Source organism: Pleurodeles waltl, chromosome 8 (assembly GCF_031143425.1).
Source record: "Pleurodeles waltl isolate 20211129_DDA chromosome 8, aPleWal1.hap1.20221129, whole genome shotgun sequence".
Taxonomy (NCBI): Eukaryota; Metazoa; Chordata; class Amphibia; order Caudata; family Salamandridae; genus Pleurodeles; species Pleurodeles waltl.
In genome coordinates, this window is record NC_090447.1 from 1527001579 (window position 1) to 1527013755 (window position 12177).

General features: G+C 45.5%; 1 protein-coding gene across 6 annotated transcripts in view; it reads right to left on the reverse strand.

Annotated features, from left to right (window-relative positions):
• Nucleotides 1–12177, reverse strand: part of LOC138248916 (uncharacterized) — a 240763-nt gene that overhangs the window by 79684 nt on the left and 148902 nt on the right. For all 6 annotated transcript variants that reach the window (XM_069202900.1, XM_069202899.1, XM_069202898.1 and 3 more), the window contains one exon: nt 3936–4040. In XM_069202900.1, coding sequence (XP_069059001.1) covers nt 3936–4040 — 105 coding nt within the window. The remainder of the gene's footprint in view (nt 1–3935; nt 4041–12177) is intronic.

A 12177-nucleotide genomic window follows, 5' to 3' on the forward strand; every position in this document is an offset into this window, starting at 1 on the left:
TATTATAGCTATATTCAGTTCCACCTGGGAGGATCACCTGGTCCAACTCAAGGAAATGCTTCATGCACAAGTAGGTGGTCACCATGTACAGCCTCTTCAACCTGCAACTGGGTTGATTCTGGCCTGAGAGGCTCATAAGACTCAGACCCAAGTCAGAGCCTTTCTTGGCCTCACTAGGTACTACAGGAGATTTGTAAAGGGTTGTGGTACCATTGTGGCACCACTAATTGAAGAAAAAACAGCAGTTATCTGGAATGAGCAGTGTCAGAAGGCTTTTGATACCCTCAAAGGAGCTCTGTGCTCAGCACCTCTTCTGAAGGCACCTGATTTTAGGAAGCAATTCATTTTCCAGACATGGGGTTAGGCCAGTGTTGTCACGGGTGAATGATTTGGGCCAGAATCAGTCAGCTGCCTTCAGCAGCAGGAGACTCTCCCACAGAGAGCAGTGTTGGAGTGCCTTTGAAAGGCAAGTCTTTGCTTCAGTTTAGTCCCTGGATAAGCTGAGACCCTAACTGTCTGGGACTCACTTTAGAGTTTGAACTGACCACAGACCTCTTAGATGGCTGATGCAGTTGAGAGAACAGAACCTCAAACTCCTGAGGGAGTCCATTTCCGTACAGGCTATGGATTTTACAGAAGAACACAGACAAATAACTGACCATACCAATGCAGATGACTTTTCCAGGTTCTTCCATTAAGATGATAACTACCAGGATAAGGGAAAGTAGCATCTCACCTTCTGTCTGCAGGGGGGCCATCTAAGGAAATGCCTATTTTTGTATGATCACCCGTAAAGGTTTGGACTGACGCTGTTTTTCTTTTCCAACTCTGCAAGTGTCTACAAGCCTGCTCACCAGACCTCAGTGCGAGACCTTACAATGAGTAGGTTTAAATGACTTATACCCAAATAGCACCCACTAACATACTTTTAAGTCCATAGTATATGATGCCCAGAGTATCTAGGGTGTGTAAGTTAGAGCACTTTTTGCGTCAGCCTCGGTGTGGCCAAGGTAAAACATGGCTCCCAGTCTGTCACTGCAGACTGGAAGGGCAGTTTTAAACTGCTAAGTCAACTATGCTGTTTAAAACAATAGCGAAGCTCAATCCTTGCTTTTTAAGATATATATGTCACCTCTAAGGTAGGCCTATTGAGCTCTAGAGGAGGTTGCTGTATATGAGAAAGTGGAACATGTACACTGCCAGATAAACATGTTCCAACAGTAAAAGCCTGCTAGTGTCATTCTTTACTGTGGAAAAGGCTACAAGCCCCATTGTAAGTGCAGAATTACAGGCTGACACCTCAGCCCTGCTAACTTCTGACTGAGTCTACAAAAGTCGATATTTTAGGGTATGAAACAACTCGTAACATTAAGCCAGACTTAATCTCAAGTCGAAATTAATGTAACTTGTTGCTGTGTGCAACTTTCTAAAAGTTATATTTTGTTACCCCAAGTATCCGGTGCCTCTCATGGCTGCACACGGGGGTCTGTCCAAGGCACAGCTTTCTGCTCTCCTGGGGCGAGAAGTTACCTCTCCCTGGCAGGAAGTCACACATCGTTGGTCCAAAAGATGAGCTTCACAAAGGAAGTATACTTAGAAGGGCAAATGGCAAACACTTAGGGGAGAGGCTGCTGTTTTCTTTAGGCAGGCAGAATGGCACTGGGGACACAGAGGGGAAGCCAGTTGTCAAACCAGTTTTTAAGTGGTATGTACTCCCTTTGGGTTGGGCTAGCGAGATCTGCACAGAGAGAGGGGAATGTACAGAGAGAAGCCTTCTAGGATAGATAAATGCCACACTTCACAATAGTCATCAGGAGGGAGGGAATCTAGTAGCCCTAGTGACCACGACCTCCTCTGAGGGCATTTTATGGGTATTAAAAGGGCCTCCTTGGCACCCACACCTCAGATCTGGACTTGAAAAGAATCAAAGGAAGAATGCCCTGCTGTACCAGAGTCCCGAAGAAGATAGTCCCACCTGATGTGGACAGCACCTGATGTACTTGGTGACTCGCACAGGAAAAGGGACGGTGCCTGCTGTGTCCCGCTCTTGGACAAATCCACTCCTTGTCCTGCCGAAGCAAGAAACTACCAAGGGTCAGTTTGCTGACCTCCCGTTCACAGCACAATGCCACAACAGCTGAAAAAGTCTGTGGGGCAACTTTGTAACCCAGATCGCTGCCATGCAGCCCAAGGAACCATGACCCGATGCTCAATGGTTGTGTGCCCAAGTCTGCTGGACCCAGGAGGATCATCGGAGTGAAGCTAGGTCGCCCAGAAGGCATGTTACTGCCAAAAGAAGATAAGCAATGAAACCGCTGTACCAAGAGACTTTTAGTCTAGGGGCGAATTGACTTCTGCCAAGCTCAGGAGGACTTCAAGGGACGCCGACCCATGTGGCCAGGATCGCCACACCAAGCCTGTGGACAGAGGAGTAGCCCCAGGAAGAACCCCGTCAACCCACAGCATCTTCGGCGTCCTCGAGCATCTTCAGGATCCTGTAATCGTAGCATCAGAACCACTCCATAAAAGTCAATGACAAGGAGCCACTGACACTGGAACTGGACTGAAGACTGCTTTGCTTGCGAAGGTAACCGTCCCTGCAGACCTTGCTGGTCCTCCTGACTGACCCCCTGATGGAGACGGTCACCCAATGTAACTCTAAGTGACCACACTGATATTTACCCAAGTCTTTATTGAAAAAGCTCCCAAAGTGTCAAATTTGTCAGTGCTTGTTTTCAGTTAAGTGAAAACCTCTGATTTACTATACCTTGTAAATTATGTATCTCCAGAACCTTCCAGTGAAACTTTTTTCATTTTGGTGTCTATAAATATAAGAATCTCATAAAAAAAACAAAAATTAAGGGTTTCTTCGGTGTCTTGTGTATTTTGCATTGTCTTGGTGCTGTTTAAATGCTCTATATGTGTTCCTTTGTGCAATCCTGACTGCACAGAGAACAGCGACCCAGGATTGAGCTAAGACTTTATAAACAAAACCTGGCTGGTCCTAAAGGGGTTGGTAGTGCATTACACGGTTAGGTCACACAATCCCACCATATAATAACACCCCTATTTCCTCACATCAGTAGTGAAGAATGTTACGTATTATGGCCACGTCTCTCAGCTATGCGGGTGATTCACAAATCCAGTAGGCAAGCAAGTAAACCAGTAATACGCTGTTGCTGTTTTTCTGCCCTATATTGAGACTTTGGCCTTCATTACAACCCCGGCGGTTAAAGACCGCCAGAGCTGTTTTGGAGTTTGTACCGCCAACAGGCTGGTGGTTCAAACTTGGGCATTACGACCACGGCGGAAGTGCCGCGGTCGCACCGCCGGGACCGGCGGTTTCCCGCCACATTGGTCCCGGCGGTTTAAATCCCCCAGGGCAGCGCTGCTTGCAGCACTGCCCAGGGGATTACAAGTCCCCCTCCCGCCAGCCTTTTCATGGCGGTTTGAACTGCCATGAAAAGGCTGGCGGAAAGGGGAGTCGAAGGGCCCCTGGGGGCCCCTGAACTGCCCCATGCAGCTTTTCACTGTCTGCATAGCAGACAGTAAAAAGTGCGATGGGTGAAACTGCACCCGTCGCACAGCCGCAACACCGCCGGCTCCATTTGTGTTGCGTCTCAAAATAGACCCCGCAGGAGTGCGGCTGCATTGGCGGCCGCCCGGCGGTTTCAACTTGGCGGGCTGAGGGCCTTTGTGTTTTGAGGCGTGTAGGTAATGGGAATTATGGAAATAAGCTACACTGGCAGACATCACTTAAACTGGCTCCCATGCATAACCCACAAGAAAACAGAATAGAGGGATGAGGGAAAAAATACAAAACAAACCTGTGAACTCACAACAGACAAGCATAGTGCAATACCCAACGGTTACACAACAAATGCTGACCTTTTGGAATGGGAGAGGGTCACTGTTACAGAGCACCATTTACTCACCTACAAAGTTAGCGATTCCCCCGTTCATCTCAGAGAACTGGCGGTCCAAGGAATAATCTTCCTCCTTTTTGACGTTGGTTGAAAAAGATGCTATATCAACCATTCCTGTCAAAAACATATATATAAAGATTACTTGGAAAGAAACAGGATCATTTAGTGCATGTCAGGTATTTCTAACAAAATGTCAGGGAGGAGGGAAGCAAGACATGACATTATCTCCTTCACAAGTCTGTCAAGCAAACACTCTAAACTATGAGGAATCAAATGGAACAGTGGACTGAATAATGGCAGAAATTACGGGTACCTAGGAGGGTTATTACTAACCCTGGGCAGTAAAATGTGCTCCACTCACAGAACTGAGGCACTCCACACTACACAGAGTAACCCGGAGCTCCCAAAATCTGACGTCCAGCACGAAACTGAATTCTTTCCGTTAGCACTCGCAAGAATTGTTTTTGCCGCTTGCGAGCAAGTGCCACAATAGTCTCAGGCAGCTTGGGAACGTGAGATTTCGCAGCCTCAACAGCACCACTACACTACAGTGCGCGAGCAACCGCGGGTGCACCTCCTCGAGCAGATTCTCTACTCAAGAAACAGTTAAATCTACTAAAAAAAAACTTTTTTCAGTGGATTTTCTACTCCAATGGACCATTCAAGTTGTTTTATTGTGCGAGAAGCCTTTTTTTAAACCTTTTTTTCCAACAGGAAGGAAGTGCCCCAGAGACTCCTAACCTCCAGTCCAAGAGGCTCCTCTCAATGCTTTGTCCATCTCCTGGACACTTTTCACTTGGATTTCGATGTGGAAGGATCAGTCTGTCTGCTGAATATATACCTTTGGATTTAAGGACTTTGTTTTTGGGAGATCACATAAGTAAATTCAAAATCTACTGTATAAAGGTGTTGTAGTAAGCTGGCCTGGTGAGCACCTATTGTGTTATCACCTTATACCAGGTCCAGTTATCCCCTATTAGTGAAGTGTAGAAAGTGTTGGGGAAGCCAGGCTCTCTAGAGGTAGCTGTGGATGAGCAGCCAAGACTTATCTAGGAAACATGCAAAGCTTATGCAATACCACTATAGTCACAAAGCACTTGCACACACTAAAGAACCACACACTGTTACAAAAATAAAGGTACTTTACTATACTAACACAAATACTAAAATACTGTTTAGGCAATACCACAACTGGGAGGTAAATAAACACACTATTATATACACATTAGCAATCGGTAAATAGCATAGGAAGCAATAGACATTAGTAAAAGCATTAGCAAACAGTGAGGGCCCGAGGGGAGGGCCAACCCATATACTAAAAAAGTGGAATGTGAAAGGCAGTCCCCGCCCAAGGAAGTGGAGTCAGTAGAAGGGAGCCGGAGGAACTAGGAACCCCAGGAGGTGAGTACCAGAGTGACCCCAGCGACCAGGAGAGCAGAGGTAAGTACCTGGTTTTCCCCAAAACCAACAGGAGGACTTTGGACAAGGATTGTGCAAGACCCAACCAAGACTGGAAGAACCCAGATGTGGATCTTGACAGAAGAGGAGATGCAAAGGAAGAGGACCAAGTCCAGTTCGAGTTGGAGTGTCCGATTGTGGCAGGAGCCACCACCCACTCTTCCGTGGATGCTGGACCAGGTCAGCGGTGGACGAAGAAAGTCAGCAGTGCAGCACAGGAGCAGAAGTGGAGTTCCAGAAGAGATGTCCCACGTTGTCATTCATGATGCAGTCAGTTAGTGGTGCTGGGAAACCACCAACAAGCCTTGGCAAATGCAAGAGTCGGAGAAGAAGGTTTGCAAGGCTGAAAAGGACCAGCAAGGTCCAGGGAACCCAACCCAAGGAGGGAGTCCAGGGTTTCCCTCAGCAGCTGGGAGTGTCACAAGAAGAGGAGGCAGCCCCCACAAGCAAGCCACTGGCAGCAGGCACAGGAGTCGCAGTGAGGCCCACTCAGCACACCTGAAGAGGAGTCCCACGTCGCTGGAGCAGCAGGCAGGAGACTGTGCTTTGCAGGAAGGAGTGCTGTGGTCCGGGGCTTCATGAAGCCTGAAGATCCATTGGAAGCGGAACAAACAATTCTTGGTAGCTGCAAGAGCCGCGGTGCACAGGAGTACTGTCCTGCGGGGGAAGGCAAGGGCTTATCTTCACCAAAGGTGGATAGCTGGTAGAGAGGACCAAGGGGACCACTCCAGACCACCACCTGTGATGCGGGATCCACGCAGCTTAGGATGAGAGGAGAGCCACGCAGTCGGTCGTCGTTGCAGTTGGGGCATGCAGATGCAGGGGAAAACTACTGGGGTCCTGGTTAGAAGGATCCCAGTGAACACAGTCAAACACACTGACAACAGGCAGAAAATGGGGGTAACCATGCCAAGAAAGAGGGCACTTTCCTACAATTATGTTCTGCCATTCTGCTTTCATGTGGTTATGCTCTCTATGGGCTGACTATATGGTTACATGACCATGTGGTGCCCTCTAGGGGCTGTGCTGAGCATTACAGTTTAGAAAGTACAATATTTGCTGCACTGAGAAACTCGCAGCATAATCCTTGGTGGGGCATTCCTTTGATAAAACATTTTTGCCCATAACTCACAGCACAACCTGCTCTTTCTGTCTAGGTCACATGTGGGTCCCCCACACTAGGTTGGGGGGACTCCAAAATAACAAAATTTTTAATACATAATGGCAATATTTTCATTTTTTGCTGCAGATAGAGGAAGAAGGTAAATGGAAGTGCTTTAGTTATATGCAGGGGCAGTAGAATTATATGGCACAGACAACCAAATTATGCGACAGAGTTGACAACTTTATATGTCAAGAAAAGCAGAGTTAGGCATTTACAATGCTCAAGCAAATGCGAGACCTACTGCATTGCAAATGCTTGTTTAATATGCTGGACTCTTGCAAGACTCTCACAAACCCAACTATCCAAATATACAAATATGTTTGAACCTTAAGTTGTCAAAAACTACTGATTGGAATTACACTAAAACACAATAAGCACATTTTAAGGACAAAGGCCTAGCCTCCTGAAAAAATTGGTGTAATTCTTTTCAGCTGTTTTCTCTGTGGCCCTTTTCAAAACGATCTACAGAAAATGCAGTGGGATTCTGCATTTTGGTGCTACCTACTTTTCCGTGGCCCTCACTTGACGGATCACCTCAGAATTTTCCACAAAGAAACTTAGCAAAACAATAGCATTTTGTTGGAAAGTTTTGTGAAGCTTAATCAAACAGAGCCAACGTTAGCATACCACAAAAGGCATTTCTATGGAAACACCATCCTAGCTGTAACTACAGAGCGGGAGCTGCCACCCCGTAAAACGTACACACAAATGCATATGTAGATATAGACTTTGTACATATATACACAACTGCGCAAAACCTTTTTTCAGAAAGGAGTGGCAAAAAACTAAAACTACTTATAATGGATACTCTCCAGAAGCTGACACTGTTTTCCCATCATATTTCTTACATCTCTATTTTTTAGTATCAGCGGTTCAATAAATCCGCTTATCCAAACCTGACAAAATGCTTGATTATATATTTAAAAAATCTGCCACTTGGCCAAGTAGATTGAAGTCTTTATACTATTCTTTGCTACACACATTTTGTCCTAGTTTTGTCTCGTACACGTCACCTCTGGGTAGTTCCAAGATTGACTCTGAGAATGTCAGAACTCCTACTTGGAATAATCCTTATTTATGGCAGTATTCAAACTATCAGGCCTGTATGATCACCTCTTCCCACACAACGTTTTGGACTGATGCTGCTGTTTTCTTTTACCCTGTAGTGCACTGGGTCTTGCTCTGTGGCCAACCCATGAGAGGGAGGAATTGTAGATGTGCTAGCCTGTTGGCTCAGGAACCACAATAGCAATTACAAAGATTAACTGGAAAAATTACCTACCTTTTGCAAACATATTTGTAGTTCCCCTCGACAGCTTTTTGCCATTTTGGTATCTCATGTTATATAACAATACACTATTTTTATAAACGGCTGTTGGGTTCTTATTGTGTCAGTTTTGTTACTTAACTGTTGTTTAGGTGCTTGTAAATACTTTACACGTGTTCCTTTGACTAAGTCAAAGCTTCCCAGGACTGAGCTAAAGGATTTGTTAAAGAAACCTAACTGGGTTGTGTCATTATTGCATGATGCTGTCTTGGTACGGGTGGGAAAAAAAAAAAAAAAAATGTTATATCCAGCAAACAAACTTACAATCTTTCCAAAAAAAGTATTTCATTTTATTATTCCTCTAGTAAACCTCTTATAAACGGAGCAAACACTGTCTGAATTTTAAAATGGAATGCAGCAATGACCATGCACACATTTACACTCTGTAATATCACAACTACTTTTACTTGAGAGTATTTGATGCCATTTCTAAAGCATGGACAAATAAACCTCAGAAACTGGGGAGATTCTTTCTGAGACTAGCCCAGAATTGGCAAACTTCTCAAACCAAGGACAGGTCTTCATGTTTTCAGATTGCCAGAAATTGGTTATTCTAAATCACTGCAAATCCAAACTGGGAAAATGGAAGCTAACACAGTGGACACCTTAATAATAAAAAAAAAAAGAACCTTATTTTAATAACTGAATGTACCTTTTCACCTGTAGGGGTCTAATTAAACACCAGTTCCTGCTGGACAATAATGGCTAATATTTATCCACTCTTGTAATCATGAGATCAAACTGGGGGTGGGGACCCATAAATAGGACGCAGGCACCTAAAAATCATCCTCAGGTGTGGAATTCCTACAGCCTGAAGCCCAGGACATATTGTTTGGGGTCATGGACAACATGTTTTCAGGTTTATCTTGTCCTTGGGGCAAGTAGGCCCAACCCACTGCAGCACAATTCTTTTGGCTGCTAATGTACAGTAGCACATTACCGGGAAGGAAATTGTCAGCTGTTGAGGTAATATTTGTATCCATATGTTAATGATCTTCAAAGCTGTATTTATGGTTCATTAATGCAACACCTTTATTATCAGGGTGAGCGTTCCAAACAAATCTTGCAACCTCGGACTGCACAACTGACCGTGGTTCCAATTTAAAAAAAATGTGTACACACATCTGGAAAGGTTAACAATTTGACACTATAGGTAATGCTCCCAGAATGCTCACTGACTAGATGCAAATGTGAGTAGATGCTTGAAAGCAAGGTCATGGTTTCTTAGCTTTCAAACTACAATGTTCACAAAAAATGCAACTGGAAAAAAACATTTTGCTAAACTACTGTGAAAATGTAGGAACCATTTATTTGAAGCATCATTTAGTCAAATGTGTTCATGTATACTAGTAGTTCCTAAACAAATATACATAATGGAATGGCATAATGGAAATATGAAAATAAACAAGCATTGGAAATGCCAATAGGTCCAACATCGGTCGTCAGTCTTTTGGTGTAATCAATACATGTCTTGTTTTGACATAGCTTTTGTAAAACTGCATTGTTGTGGGAGCTGTTGGGCCCTCACTATTGTAACAAACATTGGCAAAAAGGAAAAATATTTTTGGTCTCAAAAAGCACAGATTGCCACAGTAGTTCCTGGCACTGAACAGAACTACTTTGTGTGCCAATATGTGCCACGTGAGAGGGCAGATTGCAATCAATCACAGTGAAGCGAGCCAATATTCAGAGATAGAATTTTAATAAAAAAGCAAAAGGTCTTTTTTAATGCCAGACCTGATTAGGGGCCCAATTCTAAAGAAAGTTCTAAAAGTGCACCCATGGAATACATCTTTGCATTAGTGCAAATTTACATATTTCATAAATTCACAAGAATTTACAGAAGTAGACTAGGAAATTGCACTCTTAGAAAATTTTGTGAACTAGCATTTATCACAAGCAAATATACATTTGTAGATTTGCTCATGCAAAAATCTGATGAGTTTACAAGTTCACTTTCCTTCCAACCACTTTTTTCCCCAACACTGAAAAAGTTTAATTTCTGACTCTTGTCAGGAGGAAATTTCTAAACTTTCTCAGTATGGGAAAAGATTAAAGAAGAGCTGGTGAAAACCCTCAAAACATGCAAGTTGGCAGGTTTGCGTAGACTCAAAAGGGCATTTGTAGGAGAGCACCCCTTTTTGACATGGTCACCCCCACTTTTTGCCTGTTATTCGATGCAATTTTGACTGAAAATGCACTGGGTTCTTTATATCCAGGGCGCCAGTGTCAAATCTCTTTCCCTAAAACTATACAATTGTGCAATATCTTAGTCCCCCAGTAAGTCCCTAGTAAATAGTACCCCAAGTACCTAGAACATGGGTACCACAGAGGGTCCCCAAAGGCTGCAGCATGTATACTGCCTCCTCAGGGACCCCACACCTAGCTCATGCAAACTGCCATTCCAGGCTGCGTGTTCTGGTGCAGCTGAAACCGAAAACACAACATAGCACGCAGCTTGTGTGCCACGCCCACTAACACTGCATGCAATACATCCATGTCACCCCTACAGCAGGTCTTCCAGCCCTAAGGCAGGGTGCATCATGTTATATGTGTGACATATATGCAAGAGCAAATATGCCCCTACTATGTCTTTGTTGATTCCTAAACATAGCAAGGGATCCAGGAAGCCATTTTAAGTCTATGTGCTGGACACTGGTCAATACCAGTTATCCCCCTTACCACCGGTATGCAAATCTGGCTTCCCTCAGAAAGGAGATGCTGACCCCTTCCCTCCCCATTTGGCACCTGGACAAGTGGAACAATTAGTAGTCAGAGAGGCGTGCCCACTTTCAGGCTAGTTTCACCACTAAGGTGGACTACCTGATGTGGACAAGAAATGTACAGATCTGCCATCTTAGAGATTGCAGAAGTAGGAACTCTGGGACAGGGTTATGCCCACTTCCCTCAGGAAGTGGTCACATAAGGGGCATAGCGACCCTAGGGGTAGGCAGCCTATTGGCTACTACCCAACACTCCCCTAGACGCCCCTAAATTCAGTATTTAGGGGAGCCCCTGCCACCAGGAAATCAGATCATGCGAACCTGAAAGAAGAAGACAAACCCTGAAGAGTCGCAAAAGCAAGATAAAAGAAGACCAGCAGCTGACTTGGTCCCAGGGCCACCGGCCTACCTGCTGTTCTCGACAGTTACACCAACAACGACTTGTCCTGCAACTGCCTGTGCCTCTAAAAGCCTAGGGAGGCTTCCAGTCTTCAACCAAGACCCAGGAACTCCCGTAGAGTAGCAGGGCTGCTCCCGTGCATCCTGCAGGCACCCAAGAAGTGCAAGGACTCTGGATCACCAAAACCCGACACTGGAAAGTACCACTGCACCCCTGCCCCCATGCCCCTGTTGAAGTTGGCCAACTGTGCCATTGTGGTCCCCAACCCTCCAGAGACAAAGTCTACCTAGGGTTTGCCAACTATGGATTTCCCAATGCCGCCAGCAGCCTCTTTCTGAAGGTCCCATCCAAGAACGGGTTTCTCCTGAAACGGATCCCAACACCAAGACACCACTGCACCCAAGCCCCACAGCCTGAGAAGTGGGCCAACGGTGTCCCTACATGCCCAAAGATCTCAAGGGTTGAGCCCCCTTGTGGGTTCTCCAAGACTGGCCTCCAAGTCCCTTCCTACAGCCTTCTTGTGACTGGACCCATCTCCACTGAAGTGAACGAAACACCCTACGCCGCAATACACCTCTGCACCCGGACACCCCAGAGCCACCTGAGGTGACCTGTTGGTGTGGCCCCATAAGCATGTCAAGCCCAGAAGAACAGTCCTGTAAGTCGTTGCCAACTACCTGTATGCAGTATCTGTTTCTTCGCCATAGAATAACATTAAGTCACCCAAGACACCCCCACCCCACTGTGCCTCCCAAAGTAACCTGTTGGTACTGTCTCGGAACTTGCCCCATACTTACCTTAACTCCAAAAGAAACGTCCTGTAAGTTGTCACTGAGTGCCCAAATAAAGTATATGTTCCTTTTCTCATACAATAACATTAGGGCACCAACACCGAAAAGCACCTCTGCACCCGGACGCCTCAGTACTTCCCTCTAGGAAAGTGCCTCTTTTTGACATGGTCTCCCCTACTTTGTACCTGGTATTTGATGCATTTTCTGCTATCCAGGTCCCCAGTGCCAGATCTCTTACCCTGAAACTGTACAGTTGTTCCCCAGTTGGCAATACCATCGCCCCATTAAGTCCCAAGTGAATGGTACCCCTTGTACCGACAGTATGGGCACCAAAGAGGGTCACCAAGGGCTGCAGCATGAACTGTGCCCCACTAAGGTCCTCCTCAC